The sequence below is a fragment of the Hypanus sabinus genome, chromosome 9 (assembly GCF_030144855.1).
Source record: "Hypanus sabinus isolate sHypSab1 chromosome 9, sHypSab1.hap1, whole genome shotgun sequence".
Taxonomy (NCBI): domain Eukaryota; kingdom Metazoa; phylum Chordata; class Chondrichthyes; order Myliobatiformes; family Dasyatidae; genus Hypanus; species Hypanus sabinus.
In genome coordinates this window covers 95,776,605-95,793,918 of record NC_082714.1, presented here as the reverse complement: position 1 = coordinate 95,793,918, position 17,314 = coordinate 95,776,605, and the positions used below count along the sequence as shown (strand labels likewise).

Below are 17,314 nucleotides of genomic sequence, written 5' to 3'. Positions count from 1 at the left end.
TACTGCGAGTCTCTTCCATAATGAAGACTGACGCAAAATACACATTTAGTTCATAAGTCATCTCCTTGTTCCCCTTTATTATTTCTCCAGCTTCATTTTCTAGCGGTCCTATATACACTCTCATTTCTCTTTTATTTTAACACACTTGATAAAAACTTCTACTATCCACTTTGATATTATTTCATAGCTTTCTTTATATTTCATCTTTTTTCCTTCTAAAGATTTTTAGTTGCTCTCTGCAGCATTTAAAACCTTCCCAATTCTCTATCTGCCCACTATTTTCTGGTTTGGTGTGTGCTGTTTCTTTTGCTTTTTCAGTAGGTCTGACTTCCCTTGCCAGCCACGGTTCTACTATTTTACCGCTTAAGTATTTCTTCATTTTTGGAATACACATTTCCTGCAGCTTCCTCATTTTCCCCAGAAGCGCACACTGTTCCTGCTCTGTTGACATCCCTACCCTTGTAGTTTCTTAACTCAAACAAAAACGATTCAACATCTTCTGATCCTGTGTCACATCTTTCTACTGATTTGATGCCATTCTTTACCAGCAGAGACATACAACCACCTCTGCCTACCTTCCTATCCCACCGATATAATGCTGAACATTCAGCTCCCAACGACAACCATCCTTCAGCCGCGACTCAGGGATGACCACAACATCATTCCCGGCAATCGGTAATATTGCAACGTGGTCATCCACCCTATTTCTTATACTACGTGCAGTTAGATACAAACCCCGAGCACCGTATTTGCAATCCTTTCTGAGGCTACAGTGAAGAACCATCACCTGCCTGCCCCTCCTGATAACCTGACTGCACGCTACCTTTACTTTTCTTTGCGCCATCCGCCCTATCCTGAGTCCCTTTAGTCCAGCTCTCAACCCTTGCCTCTAGTTAAACCATCCCCAACAACCCGAACAAACCTGCCCGCGAGAATATTGGCCCTGTACGGGTTCAGGTGCAACCCGTCACTTTTAAACAGGTCATACTTCCCCGAAAAGAGATCCCAATTTGCCAAGAACCTGAAGCCCTTCTCCTGCACCAGCTTCTCTGCCACGCATTTATCTGTCAAATCATCCTGTGTCTATCCTCACCGGCGCGCTGTACAGGCAGCAATCCAGAAATTGCTACTCGCGTGGTCCTGCATCTCAGTTTTTTGCCTCGCTCTCTGAATTCCCTTTTCAAGACCTCATTGCTTTTCCTTCCTATGTCATTGGTGACAACGTGAACAAAGACATCTGGCTTCTCGCCCTCCCTCTCCAAAATGTTGTGGACGCCAGCTGAGACATCAGCTGCTAACCCTGACACCTGGGAGGCAACATGTTATCCGAATGTCCCGTTCACGTCCGCAGAATCTCCTGCCTGTTCCTCTCACTATCGAGTCCCCTATCACTACCGCTCCCTCCTCCTTCTCTCTTTCCTTTCTGCACCACCGACCCATGCTCAGTGTCTATCTTGGTCGCCGTGCCATTCTCCCGGAAGCTCACCCAGCACGTAACAAATGTAGCGCAATTAGTATCCTTGATTTTGAAGGGAACGGCCACAGGGGTGATCTGCTCTTACTGTCTATTTCTACTTCTTCTGACAGTCACCCAGCAACTAGCCTCCTGCCATTACGGGGTCACTACACCGGAAGTGCATTGAGCTTTAAAGCTTAAAGTTAAAAACTATTATTAGATTATGCATATCTGCAACCTTAATAGTCATCTGCTTGCGAACAGTTATAAAATAAAGTAATTTAATAGAATCCACGAAAACCCCACTCCACAAAGACATCCAAAATGCAAAAGAACAAATAACACCCAGAACGGGAGTTGCAGAATACCCGAAATGTGTCCACGTGTTGCCGAGATGGTTCAGCGCTGCGCCGAGTGAAGCTGATCCAGGATCCCGACGACAGCGTGGTAAAAGCTGCAGCGTGGATCCGAAGTCTTCTGCACCTCTCGACCAATGATAGCAGCGCGAAGAGGGGGAGACGTGCCAAACGCATGCAGATGACATTGAATACCGATTCGTTTTCTGCTTTCGGGCCTCGCTGCTATAATCTGGACTGAAGTCAGCTCCAGCGATGGCCTTCAACAAAAGGAACTGACAATGTCAAAAGGCTATGGAGCAATGTTCAGAGAGACTTCCAAACAGATCATGGTTTGGTCCTACGTTCCGACATGTAGAGAATTGTATCACTAGGAAAACCAGCATTCGTGTCCTCTTGCCTAAATCTCCGCAGAAGCTGGCGATGAGTCGACTGCATTTATTGGAGACCCTCTTGTAAAGCTACTTCGCGATGTATGGGAGGGAATTGCAGGGTTTAGAACAGGAGATATTGAAGGACACAGATATATTTCTGAGCCAGAAGATCGTGCTTGCTACACTTGAACATCTTTGCCAGGATTTAGGCAGAGTTGCTGGAACGATCTGTGTTATACTGCAGTGAACTTTAGTAGATCTACCTTGTGCTGGATAACACTGTGTTCGAGTTGTCGGAACTGTACGGATAGGGGCCAGTAGAGAAAATTACAGTGAAATTGTGACCTGTGCGAAGTTTGAAATGCATTGTGCTGACAATAAATGCTAGTCGTCTGGGATTCCCAGCCTCTGAGCTGTACTTGAAGTCACCATGTCCTAACGTAGTTCATAATAAATGGTGATTCCCATCGCGTGGACAAAATGCACAGGCATTTCGAAATTCTGAACGGTCTATCGCCCCTAATTTAAAAACTGATGCACTGGCAATCGAAAGGGGTCAGATGATGTCCAGGGTACGGTAAAATCTGTGGAATTCATTGCCACAGACGGCTGTGGAGGTCAAGTTATTGGTTATGTTTAAAAAAAGAGATTGATGGGTTCTTGATTAGTAAGCAAGTCGAAAGTTACGTATAAAGGCAGGACAATGGTTTTGAGAGGCATAATAAACCATGATGGAATGGCGGAGCAGACCGATGGCTAATTCTGCTTTTATATCTTTGTGCCTTCTGAATTATGTAGCCTCTGCCCACCCTAATATTACGTTTGCAGCAACATTTACGGTTACAGTTAATTGCGAACATTTGCTTTTTAGGTAAGTCCGCATCTGACATGTGTAGTGCGCATAAAGGCCTACTATAGCCAATTTAGTGAAAAAGAAAATGAAGCGTATATGATGTTTAGGATGCTAATCTTAAGCCCTATAACCAGTAAGGACAATGAAAAGTTGCAGTCATTATCAATTTAGACGTGTTTCAATGCATTCGATCCATAGATCACGTACAAAAGACGGCTAGAAAGCAGGTGACACAGTCAATGATAAAGAGGGCTCACGTGCTTGGTGACAGAGGATGCCGGTGAGGTCATAAGTGAGTACATTGAATCTGGAGAAGCACTTTGATGACAGGGTGATCAGAGTGTGGAACGGCTAATTCGGGCGTGTTGGGTCTCTTAAAGAACAATAAGATGGATAATATTCCGTAACCGGATACGTCAGACAGCTTGATAATGGACAGAGGCAAGAGGTGAGATTGCTGAGACCGCCATACAAATCTTCGCGTCCTCTGGCCACAGGCGATGACTCTGAGCATTGAGCGGATGTACTGTAGTTCCACTGTTTAAGCAGGGAAAAGGGACTAATGGTGGAACAGAGACCAGCTAGTCTCACGTCAGCTGGAGATTATTCTTCGGGATTTGTTGTCAATTGGAAAAACATTTCTCTGTGCATGTCAACGCGATTGAAGGTAGAGCTGTGGATTTCGTCTACATGGATTTTATTAAGGTTTTTCTAAAATGGTAGCTTATCCAGAGATTAAGATGGAAGAGGTTCACTGTGGAATTCAGAACTCACGTGCCTATAGCAAACAGAGGGTGTCATCATTTGGAATTTATTCTGGTTGGAGGTCTCTGTCCTCCTCTCCATTGGTCAAAAACAGATTTTTCTGCTGACTAAACATTTGAAATTTTCGTCCCAGACCATTTCCGACATGTCTGTCAATGGGTTCCCTTAAGCCAGATGAGGCCATTTTAATGTGCAGGAGAAACACATCGTTTTCTGTCGAGGTCGCCTGCAACCTCATGGCTTGAAGATCAATTCCTCCTTCCGGTAATGTTTCTTTTTTTCTTTTCTTCATTCCCTCTCTTCGTCTTATATTCCCTGCTGTTACTTCTTGTCCTCATCGGCATATCAACTCCACCCTAGTATCCCTTCTTCTTCTTCACTATCTCCTATGCCCCTCTCCCCTCTCATATCAAATTCATTCTTCTCATTTCCTTTACCAACCACTTGGTTTTCCCCATCACTTCTATCACATACTAACAGGACCCGGCCTTTCAACGGAATTTCAAAAACAAAATTCTAACCTCTTCCTGCTTCCTTTCCAATCCCGTTTGTCATTGAACGTCGATTGTTTATACATTTCCAGAGATGCTGTCTGACCTGCTGTGTTCCTGCAGCATTTTGCTTCTGCTGCTATGAATTAACAGCATTTGTTGAATCTCTATTTTTGATATGCTACTGCACTGCGTCTCTCTCTCTCTCTCTCTCTCTCTCTCTCTCTCTCTCTCTCTCTCTCTCTCTCTCTCTCTCTCTCTCTCTCTCACTCTCTCTCTCTCTGTCAATTCACCCTATGAATTTCTGCTGCCCTCCGACGTTTCGACCGTCTGCTCACCCAGCCTTGCTAACAAGGTCACGTATCCTTTCTGGCAACTTGTCTTCGCCTCCATCTTGTCCCACAGGTCTATCAATATAACTACCCAGGGGTGAGTAACCAAAAGATGAGTCTGTGGCTAAAGCTTTGTCTTTTTTTTAAGTGCTGCAGGAAAGAGCCCTAGAACTAGAAGCCTGCGATTTTAAGTCCAGTGGAGACACGTTATTGGAGGATTTTCTGAGTGTCAGTATCCATTAGCGATTTGAAAGGCAAGGTGTGATTAGGGATAAGTCATCATTGCTTTCAGCGTGGGAAATTGTGTCCGGGGAAACGAATTTTGAAGAAACGTGTAGAATATAGTAAGAATACTACCATAAGATATTTGAGCAGAATTAGTCAATTTGACCCATTGAGCATGCCACGACATTTCATCGTTACTGGGTAATTTTCCCTCTCAGCACCAGTATCCTGCCTTCTTCCCGTATTCCTTCACGGCCTGACTAATCAAGAATTTGTCAACTTCTGCCTGAAGAATACCCAATGACTTGGCCTCCGCAGACGTGCCACCATTCTCTTGCTGAAGAAATTCCTCCTCAGATCCGTTGTGAAAGGTCGCCCCTCTATTCTGAGGCTGCGTTCTCTGGTCTTAGTCTCACCCACATAGGGAACATCCTCTCCACATCCACTCTATGGAGGCTTTATAACTTTAGCTAGGATTCAATGAGATCCCCCCTTATTCTTCTAATTTCCAGTGAGTACAGGCACAGAGCCATCAAACGCTTTTAATAGGAGAAATCTTTCAATCCCGGAATCATTTTCGTTAACCTTCTGTCCAACTAAAGCACATACTTACTTAAATTACAGGACAGAAATGCTCACAGTACTGCGTGAGGCCTTACCAGTGCCTAAAAAAGCCTCAATATTTCATCCTTGATTTTATGTTCCAGTCCTCCTGAGATGAATGCAAATATCACAGTTACCTTATCGCCACCGACTCGACCTGCAAATCCACACTGAGGAAATCCTGCTCAAGAATTCCCAAGTCGCAGATTCTGGAATTTTCTTCCAATTTATAAAATAGTCTACTCTTTTATTTCTTCTACCAAGGTATACGATACCGAATTTCTTCTTTGCCGATTCCAGTAATCTGTCGCAGTCCATCTGCAGCCTCTATACTTCGTCAGAACTAGGTGACCCTCCACCTCTCCTCGTATCTTCTAAGAAACTGGCCACAAAACCTTCAATTAATTCAATCAAGTCATTAAAATATAACGTAAAAAGGATCAGTCCCATCAGAAACTCCTATGGAACACCACTGGTCACTATTTGCAAACCGGAAAAGGCTCACTTTATTCCACAATTGTCTCCTGTCAATCAGCCAATGCTTTCTGCATGCTAGAAACTTCCCTGCAGCACCGTTGTCTCTTAATTTGTTAACCATATAACAATTACAGCACGGAACCCGGCCATCTCGGCCCTTCTAGTCCGTGCCGAAAGCTTACTCTGACCTAGTCCCACCTACCTGCACTCAGCTCATAACCCTCCATTCCTTCCCTGTCCATATATATCCAATTTTACCTTAAATGACAATACAGAACCTGCCTCTACCACTTCTACTGGAAGCTCGTTCCACACAGCTACCACTCTCTGAGTAAAGAAATTCACCTTCGTATTACCCTTAAACTTTTGCCCCCTAACTCTCAACTCATGTCCTCTTGTTTGAATCTCCCCTACTCTCAATGGAAAAAACCTATCCACGTCAACTCTATCTATCCCCCTCATAATTTTAAATACCTCTATCAGGTCCCTGCTCAACCTTCTACGCTCCAAAGAATAAAGACCTAACTTGTTCAACCTTTCTCTGTAACGTAGGTGCTGAAATCCAAGTATCATTCTAGTAAATCTTCTCTGAACTCTCTCTATTTCGTTGACATCTTTCCTATAATTCGGTAACCAGAACTGTACACAATACTCCAAATTCGGCCTTAAGCAGCCTCATTTGTGTTACCTTGTCTAAGGTCTTCTGAAACTCCAAGTGCACAATACCCAGATGGAGGGAAGGCCCAGGACATGCGGAACCATCTTTGCAGTGTACCACTCACGATGGGAGGTCAGGGTTTACTCAGAGAGCGGCAGATATGTGAACGCGATGCAGGCAGGAAGGGGTTGGGACGGGATAGATAGATGATCAACGGACGAACAGGTGATGGCGGGAGATGAGCGATGATAAGTCTGAAATTCTATACTGCCAACCTGGAGTCCATCTTCATATCAGCCATGACTATCTGGATTGGTGCAGCATCCACTGACAAGTTAGAAAAGCGTTCAACTGGAGAAGGGGGAAATATGAAGCAATCAGGCAGGAATTTGGAATCATATATTGGGAACAGATGTTCTCCGGGAAATGTACAGAAGAAATGCAACATATGTTCAGGGGATATTTGTGTGGAGTTCTGCATAGGTACATTCAAATGAGATAAGGAAAGGATGGTAAGGTACAGGAACCGAGGTGTACAAAGGCTGTTGTAAATCTAGTCAAGAAGAAAAGAAGAGCTTATAAATGTTCGAAAAAGTAGGTAATGGTAAAGATCTAGAAGATTATAAGGCTTGGAGGAAGGAGCTTAAGAAAGGAATTAGGAGAGCCAGAAGGCGCCATAAAAACCAGATGGCATTCTACAAGGCAAAAGGATAAAACGTGAGAGAATAGGACCAATCAGATGTGACAGTGGAAAAGCGTGTATAGAACCGGCGGAGATGGCAGAGGTACTTCATGAGAACTTTGCTACAGTTTTCACTATGGGAAGGGATCTTGACAATTGTAGGGATGACTTACAGCGGACTGAAAAGCTGGAGCATGTAGATAATAAAAAAAAGATATGCTGGAACTCTTGGAAAGCATCAAGTTGGATAAGTCACCAGTACCGGACGAGATGTACCCCAGGCTACTGTGGGAGGCGAGGATGGAGAGTTCCGATCCTCTGGCGATGATATTTGCTTCATCATTGGGGTTCTGGAGTATCGGAGGGTTGCGGATGTTGTTCATTATTCAAGAAAAGGAGTAGAGATAGCCCACGAAATTATAGATCAGTGAGACTTACTTCAGTGGTTGGTAAGTTGACGGAGAAGATCCTGAGACCAGGATTTGTGAACATCTGGAGAAGCATAGTACGATTAGGAGTAGTCAGCATGGCTTTGTCAAGGACAGGTGGTGCCTTACGAGCCTGATTGAATTTTTTGAGGATTTGACTGAACATATTGATGAAGGTACAGCAGTAGATGTAGTGTTTCAAGGTTTCAGCAAAGCATTTGACAAGATAACCCATGCAAGACGTATTGAGGAAGTAAGGAGGCATGTGATCCAAGAGGACATTGCTTTTGTGGATCCAGAAGGCAAAGTGCGGCTGTAGACGGGTCATATTCTGCATGGAGGTCGGTGAACAGTTGTGTGCCTCAGGGATCTGTTCTGAATGACCTCGAAGGGGGAGTGTAGAGATGGGTTAGTAAAGTCGCTGAGGACACACGGTGTTCTGGATAGTGTGCGGGGTTGTTAGAGGTTACAGCGGGACATTGATAGGACAAAAAAACTGGGGTAAGAAGTGGCAGAATGGAGTTCAACTCAGATAAGTGTAAGGTGGTTCATTTTGGTAGGTCAAATAGGATGACAGAAAATAGTCTTAATTTTAAGACTCTTGGCAGTGTGCAGGATCAGTGGGATCTTAGGGTCCGAGTTCATAGGACACTCAAAGCTGCTGCGCAGCTGGCTTTATGGTTAAGCAAGCACACGGTGAATTGGTCTTCATCGATCGTGGGATTGAGTTTAGGAGCCCAGAGGTAATGTTACAACTATATAAGTCAGACCCCACTTGGAGTACTGTGCGCAGTTCTGGTCTCCTCACTACAGGAAGGATGTGGAAACCATAGAAAGGGTACAGTGGAGATTTACAAGATGTACCTGGTTTGGGGAGCATGCCTTATGAGAACAGGTTGAGTGTATTTTCTTTTGTTTCCTTCGGAGAGACGGAGGATGAGAGGTGACCTGATCGAGGTGTATAAGATGATGAGAGGCATTGATCGTGTGGATAGTCAGAGGCTTTTTCCCAGGGTGGAAATGGCTAGCATGAGAAGGCACAGTTTTAAGGTGCTTGGAAGTAGGTTCAGAAGAGATATCGGGGCAGGTTTTATACGCAGAGAGTGCTGAGTACGTAGAATGGGCTGCGGGCGACGGTGGTGGAGGCGGATACGATAGGGTCTTTTAAGAAATTCCTGGATAAGTACATGGAGCTTAGAAAATTAGAAAATTAGAGGGCTATGGGTAACCCTAGGTAATTTCAAAGGTAAGGATATTTTCTGCACATTTAGCGGGCCGAAGGGCCTGTCGTGTTCTGTCGGTTTTCGATGTTTCTCTCTTTCTAAAATACAAGATCGACAGCGAACTTCCAGATGAACTTGCAGTCGACCGTCACTGGAGGACTTGCATATTTCCAGGACAAAGAGGTGGACAGGAAACGTCATTACAGACACGGCGCATCTTGCAAGCTGCCTTTTTACAGAAATGTAAATCCTTGTGGAGAGCGTTATCGGACTACGAAAATTATCATTTCACGCCATCGTAACAATCATAAAACTTTCTTCCCCCAGGCAGTTAAATTCGGAGCAGCTGACAGAAAATGCTGGAGGATGCAGTCTGTTTGTGTTACTTCCCCAGGCTATTAATCTGATCAACCATTTGTAGTAACCCCGCATCCCCATCTATTACCCAAATGACTGCAATGAACTGTAAATACTTTAAACCTCGTTTCGTAATGTTGCGGACAATGTACATAGATGCTGTTATTTATGTTTGTGCACATTTTATTCCATATACTGAATTTAACTTCTAACTTTAATTTTATATAATTATTCATTCTAATTCTTGGATGTCTTTTTTCAGGTCACGCGAGCACACACAGCAAATTCCTAATACATTGAACTGTAGACGGTGAATAACGTTGATTATTGATCTTTGAAGGTGCTGTACACAGAGATCGGCATTGATAAGCAGGGGCGGAAAAGCCGTTTGAACTGACTTGACTGTAAGTCTATGTCAGTTAGTTCAAGTTCGTCATGTTACTCGCTCTTAATTCATTCGACCCACAGAGACCAGCCGAATAAAGAGAGACCCACTGTAAACCGGTCGCTGATTTGGCTCTTTATTAACTGCTGTGTTACAAAATTCAATCACAATGCGGTCATCGTCTCCTGGTGAATCTTTCATCACTCTACAAACAGCAGAAGTTCAAACACAGCATAGTGATTACGCGTCGCAAACGATGGGATATCAAAACATTTATTTCTGAATATGTTAAACATTTTCCCAGAAACTGGCATTTGCTACAGAATTACATTGCAGAAGGCGGCTGCACAACCCCAGTGCGGGTTTCACTGCGTTCGTGAGCTGCCACCCGGCGGGGCCTCACTGCGAACAGGCGGATGAAGAGATGGTTTTGCGCAGCGGCGAGCTCAGCGAGCTGTGACTCACGCTGCAGGAATAGTTCGAGCCCTTGTTCCAGGCAGCGGTGAGTACCCGCAGGTAACTGCTCAGCCTGTAGGTCTGGTCGGTGTCCAGGGACACGGCGCCTGCCGTCACGCCACTGTCCGTCTCGACGCCATCCACGCTCCAGCGCAGCGCGACCAATCCAGGCTTAAAGCCGCTCACGAGGCAGAAAAGAGTGGCAGAACCCGAACCGGTCTCCTCCGGGGAGGGAGGGAGCAGGAGGACCGAGGGCTTTCTGCTCTCGCTACCTGTGTGTGAGAAAGGTGGTGGGAGGAAGAGGAAAGTATCATCATTAATGTTTGCATTTCCTGAACAGCGCCACCCACAAAGATACAGACAATCAGTGAAAGGTAGGGCTCAGAATGCGATCATCGACAGACGCTATCATGGAATTATCGCCCACTCCTCAGGTCTGGAACTGCGCTCTCGCGAGGGTGCAGTTAGATATGTGAGTTTTTCAGATTTTTTTGGTACCCGCCGCTCTCTCAGACGGTTAACTCCAGTCGAAACACCATCTCTGAGCAAAACTGTTCACACCGCGATCGCAGTCCACTTATTTACACGCATTTGATGCCGTCCTGCTATTGTTGTCTTTGGTGAGGGATGTAGCTGGGGAGCAGGCGTGGTAGGGGGAAAGACACCTACAAATCATTAAATCTAAATTTGTGCTCTAATATGTGCTTATGGATATTTCAGCTTAATCTGTTGATAGAGGGGAGCAGAGCGAGATTGGATTGGCAATGAGGATATCGATATCTTGCCGTCCGTTAAGGCAACACGAAGTGGCGAAGATACAGAAAGAGTCGGAGAGATGAGCATTTTTCCTGTCAGACAGCTTCAGTGTCTGTTATTATCCTCCATTTTATTTGACAGTAATGACGCATTTCTCTGTCACAAACTGCGACAGCGTTGATTAATGCAAGTAAACATGTGGACGACTGATATCTATTAAGTTTAGGGCTGAGTGCGGGAGATGAGTTGTCGGGTTTTGGAATACGAGAAAGGGATTAACGGGTTAAAAGACGGAAATTTCGAGTGCTGCCCTGCTGCTGCCTCTTGTGGGATGATTCAAACGTGGAAGTAATTCACACATTGAATAATAACGTTGTCCCGAGCATTTGAATGACCTACCGTGCCGAGCTGAGAGTGCGGATTCTTCCCTGAAGAGACAGGTCGATACATCCGAGTGTGTATAGAGCCAGGCAGCAGCACAACTGAAATAGGAATTTCTTCGGAAGCGTAGTTTGATATAGAACGAGAAGTTTACTTACTCTTTATCTCCAGGATCGTCCCCGGTCCATAGAACCAAGCCACGCCACTTTCCCACACTCTGCAGTAATAGACGGCCGAGTCGCCGGGCTCCAAGTTGCAGATGGTCAGGATGTGACTGTTGGCGGAGGTGTCTCTGGACGGTTGGAAACGTTCGGTGATGCCGGGTCCTCTGTAAATGTTATTACCCGTGGTATGGCCTATCAGCCCCTCCGGCCTCTTCCCGGGACGATGTCGGTCCCAACCAAAATCGCAACTTCCAACGCTTCCGTTCTGTATTCGGGACTCTAAGCGGGCAGTCTGTCCCGCAGAGACAGGACCGGACACTGGGGTCTGATTAAGGACTGGGACCGCCAGCATACCTGAAATAAGACACAATAAAGCAACCAGGTGACTTGCAGCCATCAGAAGTGTTACCGATCGCGGAAGACTCGCAGAAAAATGGCCTTCAAAGTTTCAACGGATTTCTTTGTAGATAATTCGTACGTTAACAAACCCGCCTCTCACCTGGTAAATGAACCATTGGGGCACACAGAAGATGCAGAACTGGCGACATTCCTTCGGTCAGCGAACGTCCTAACATCCAAACGAACCGTGCGCTGTTTTGCAAACACCAGGAGCGGCTCCGGTTCTAATGTCTACAAAATGGACACACCGGGCTCTTTATTAACCAGAGATGTTAATGAGTGGGAGGGGCAGAGGCAGGATGGGAGCGGAGACTGACCACCTGTTCTCTGGTTTTAGCTTCATCCTTCCCCCTCCTGTCTTCTCCTATCATGTCGGATCTCCCCCTACCATCCCACTTCCAAATCTCTTACCATCTCTTCTTTCAGTTTGCCCTGACGAAGGGTCTCGGCCCGAAACGTCGACTGTACTTCTCCCTATAGATGTAGCCTGGCCTGCTGCGTTCCACCAGCATTTTGTGGGTGTTGTTTGGATTTCCAGCATCTGCAGATTTCCTCGTGTTTGTGTTCTCTGGAATCTACTGTTTGAAAATTCCATGATCGTAAAAATATTAAAATCTACCTTCAAAATATTTTTGTCTAGCTATGTTATGTCAAAGATCCAAGGCAATCCGGTCTGATCAATATTGAGGATGGGGATTGTGGTGGACATGATATTAGACATTCGATTGACGGCTGCATTTAGCAAGATGCAGCAGCTAATGTCGGTCTCAGCGAGCGACCAAACCTACTCTCTGCAAAAAATCCTTGTCACCGTCTTTAGAACAGACATATGAATGTACTGACACAGTTCTTGCGTTTGATAAACCACGTCATAAACATGCCGTTACTTCCCTTTAGAGCCAGGATTTAAATAAAGCTGATCACTGAAATTCATAAATCCCAATTGATTCATGATCAAAGTTTAATTTCGAATTGAATTTATTATCAAGGTATGTATATGTCACCATATACATTTTCTTACAGGCATTCACAGTAGAACATGAATCAGCGAACAACTGCACAGAAAGACTAACAAACATTCAGTGTGCAAAAGAAAATAGAAAAACAAATAGTAATTTTATTATAAATTTATTATATAATAATGCGAACATGATCGTGGAATCTTTGAAAGCGAGTAGAACAAAATTTGTAAAAGAATCGATGAAAACCTACACATAGGAGAGACAAGTCATCAACGCGCAGTAGACAAACTAAGGAAATACAATAATAATTATTATTATTATTAAAAGAGGAAATTAAAAGACTTTGTCACGGGAAAAACGAGAACATTGACGATCGTATTTTCTACAAATGGTGTAATGCCAACGGCACTACACAATCGGAATAAACAATTAAAGCTACAGTAATATCTTTGTAAATCGTCAGAAAGCCACATTACTAAACAGCCTAGAATTGTCGGAAATTTCTTGGCAATTGACAAATGAGCATGCTTGTCCCTGTACCTCGGGTTTTACTAACGAGAGCTCGGAAAATTAGATGTAAATATTAACAACAAATAATAAATAAATATATAAGTAGTCCGGTAGAGAGGGAGGGGGAGAGAGAGAGAGAGAGAGAGAGAGAGAGAGAGAGAGAGAGAGAGATAGGGAGAGATACGTACATATAGATAGATTGACAGATAGAGAGACTGATACATAAATAATTTTATTCGTAATCAAAACTGAACGGATTTCACAACCAATGAGTTACAGAGTCCTTGACATTGAGTCCATAGGTTGTGGAATCAGTTCAGTTTTGATTATAAGTGAAATTATCCACGCTAGTAACTAGACCATTCGAGCCCATATACTACTATAAGATTCATTTTCTGCAGGTATTTAGAACAGAACAAAAACAATCGACTGGAATCAATAAAAAAACTATACACAAACAAACAATGAGTAAAAGAAAAACAAAAAATGCAAATTTAAGACCTAAGTTAATTAATTTATCATACTGAGAACTTGAGTGATTGAGACCTTGAATGTGTTGTGTAGGGACAGGTAATTAAAGACAAAGAATGCATCACCTGACCTAACAAAAACGCTTCTGGGATCAGCTGCGGGATGGCATACGTACTTGTTTTTAACATGGAAGTCCGCAACTCCAACAACTCCTGTATCGGCCCCACGATCACCACCCTGAAAACTATTGGCGCTTTGGACCTGCAGTGTGAACCTGTACAAAATGATTAAGAACATCAGTTGGCCTTTCGGTCACTGGATCATCGCGCCTCCCCTACCATTAAATAACAGCGCAGGTAATAAGTTCCCTGGGTTCCGCGTTTCTGCACGACATGTGTATGCATCAATTCCTCCTGTATCTAAGGATCCAGCAGTTCCTTTCTTGAATGTCCTTAGCGACTGATCATCAAGTTCACAGAAAGAAAATCTTTTTGATTTCGGTTCGAAATGACACAAATTGTGTTTTGATACACTGACGCTTGATTCTAAATACCCCGACCAGGAAAACTATTACCGATGTATTTCTGTCATTTCCATCCTGTTGTTTCAGTTAGATGGCCTCCCGTTAAAAAAAAAAACACAAAGTCCCGGTCTGCTTTATTTCCTTTTGTACGGAAATCAACCGCATTAAACATTGATATATTCGCTTCATCAGTAATTTCATATATCGTACCCGGGAAGATCCCACCCTCGCACCATATCACAATTCTGATCATACGAGCATCCTTTGTTATTGCAGCAACTCATCCCCCATGGACAGTCACAAGCCAGTCTGCGAAAGTAGGAGGGTTGGGCATGGGTCTAGCAAACCTATCCCGTAAAAACACAGAGCTGCAGGAACGCCAACAGAAGCCCCTAAATCGCCAGTTCCTGAACAGGAAGTATTTTGGCCTGGAAGACGTATGAAGCCGTGTGGTGAAAATGGACGAAACTGGATCAACATCCGGCTCAGGACACGGAACTCTGGCGTGATGCTGTCGGCGGCCTTTGCCCCAGGAGGGGTGGTGGGCTTAAGAGGAAAAGAACATCATTGTTTAACGCTCAAGTAAAAATGAGCACACGCTAATGTAAACCTTTCTTCTATTGCTTGTTTTATGACGCATTTACGTACCAACGTCCAGAGATCAGTATACAAGCACATGAGCCCTTGTTTATCATATTCTGGTGGAGAAGGCGGTGGGGATGTGGGGTGTTGGGTCCTGGGGGGTGGGGGGAGCTCCCACTACATATGAGATGGTCCAAATGGCGTACGACTGAAATAGCCGCTGACCACCAAGTTTAGATTCTGGACTTCACGGGATGTTTAACCGCTAAACGCGCCGTGACCGTTTCAACTAACAGGATATTCCAATAGTCCGTTAATCCAATACCTCACTATTGATTATTAAGAGACGCAGGCGGCTTACTGGCACTTTAAACCCATTTGCTTCGGCCAGATAGGGCTCGTTAGCCGTGGTTGACAGCTGATCTACGAGAAGGAAACCTCTGAACTCAAACTCTCACTGTCTTGTGAGCATACCCACTCATGGGGGAGACTTCGGGAGTAAATCCTGAGGAAATATCTGAAGCTGGGGTGCATCAGGCAGTCCTATGTTGAGTTCAACGCTGACTGGCGACTCCTGCGGCTGCGTAGAGAGGGGGCGCCTACTGCATGGGCAACAGCTCGCTCTCTGTATCATACTGCCCTGGTTTGCGTGTCTAGCTTAGGCAACGAAGACTGGATATTTATGGTCGCAATCGACTGGAATAGAAGCAGACTCAAGGCATTTCAAATCCCATCACAAATCGCACCAGTTCAGGCCTATTGTACTGCTGTGTCTCAAGTCTCTTGCTAGCCCGTTAGCATTCCATTACCGCATTACCGGTGGATATGCCGTATTGTCTGTTTGTCTGTCTGTCTCTCTCTCTCTTTCTCTCTCTCTCTGTCTGTCTGTCTGTCTCTCTCTCTCTCTCTCTCTCTCTCTCTCTCTCTCTCTCTCTCTCTCTCTCTCTCTCTCTCTCTCTCTCTCTCTCTCTCTCTCTCTCTCTCTCTCTCTCTCTCTCTCTCTCTCTCTCTTTCTCTCTCTACCTCCCCACCGCCCCCCGCCTTGAAGCGCCTTGAACTCGAAGTAAATGTGGTACGTAGCAGAGGCAAACAGTAAACCCAGTAAAGAGACCTCGGTGAAATATGGTATAATTGGAGTGCTATTAGTGGAATTTTCAGAATGTGCCCTAATAAATCCTTATAGTTGGGTGTTTATTTAAAATATGTTCTGAAGATAACCACTCATTCAACTCAATTTCACTGTGAGCAGCGTCCAGTCGCTTTATCTCTCGCCTCAAAGAGACGTTTATACAAATCTATCCGCTAGACCTGCATGGCGCTGAAGCTCATGCATGGGTTTCCTTCCGAGGCACCGATGGCACCGAGGCTGTGAGCTGCGCCCCATAAGGAAGAGCAGAGGCCACAGGTCTGTTTAGCTTACAACTGAAGCTGAAAGACGACCTAAGCCTATAAGACTATAAGACATAAGGTCAAAATTATGTTGCTATTACTCCATCATTCATTCATGGCTGATTTGCTATCGTTCTTAACCGCATTATCCTGCCTTCTCCCTATAACTTTTGACGCAGTTTCTCAACAAGAACCTATCATCCTCCGTTTGAAACATACCAATGATTTGTCCTCTGCAGTCACAATGGCATTGAAGTTCAAAGACTCTCTACCCTCTGTCGAAAGAAATTTCTCCTCGCCTCAGTTACAAACGGATGTGCTTTTATTCAGAGATTGTGCCCCTTGGTCCTGGACTCGGCCACTATAGGAAATATCCTCTCCAGATCCACTTTATCCGGTCCTTCCGATATTCGATGTTCCAATCAGACACTCCCCTCAGCTCAATCTTCTAAATTCGAGAGAGTACAGACACAGAGATATAAGCGCTCTTCTTTACTTAACCCTTTCCCAGGCTCATTCTCGCCAGATACGGAACCCAAAACTGCTTACAATATTCCATATTTGGTGGAATAATAAAACAGATGGCGAACAGGAAGCAACCTCCACTGGGGTGTAGGGTGGTATTGGAGTAGTATTCTCATTTCAGAGGATGGTGTCTCGCTTTGGAGAAATTACATTTTTTTGTCATTGGGTGGGGCTGATATTTTCTGGGTTTCACTATTTAACCGATACTCCAACCAGAAGGGTATTGAAGTAAAAATAACTAGTGTGTTTTTGAGGAAAGTGAGAATCGGAGGAGACTGGGAAGGTGTAGAAAAAGGGAAATTGTAGCCAAGGGTACGAAATATGTTATCTGAACTGGTATGTGGTTTCGGGGGCCGAATGTCGTCCCTCTTCCCTCCTATATCTTTGTCTGAGTGAAGCTGGTTTGGGGATGTGAACACGGTTTGGAGGAGCTGTAATCTGAGATCATAACTCACTTGGTGATTAACTCGAACATTTGCCTATTCTCCCAAAACTGACCACGAGACACTGTTCAGTCGAATTAACCAGCGC

General features: G+C 44.6%; 1 protein-coding gene across 1 annotated transcript; it reads right to left on the bottom strand.

Moving 5' to 3' along the window:
* Positions 1–1,855: 1,855 nt before the first annotated feature.
* LOC132400095 (immunoglobulin lambda-1 light chain-like) lies at positions 1,856–11,970 on the bottom strand. Its single transcript, XM_059981172.1, has 4 exons — positions 11,945–11,970; positions 11,417–11,802; positions 10,069–10,393; positions 1,856–2,072 (listed from the first exon to the last, which is right to left on the bottom strand). The coding sequence occupies exons 1-4, from the start codon at positions 11,968–11,970 to the stop codon at positions 1,856–1,858; spliced, it is 954 nt and encodes a 317-aa protein (XP_059837155.1).
* Between the last annotated feature and the right edge of the window lie 5,344 nt (positions 11,971–17,314).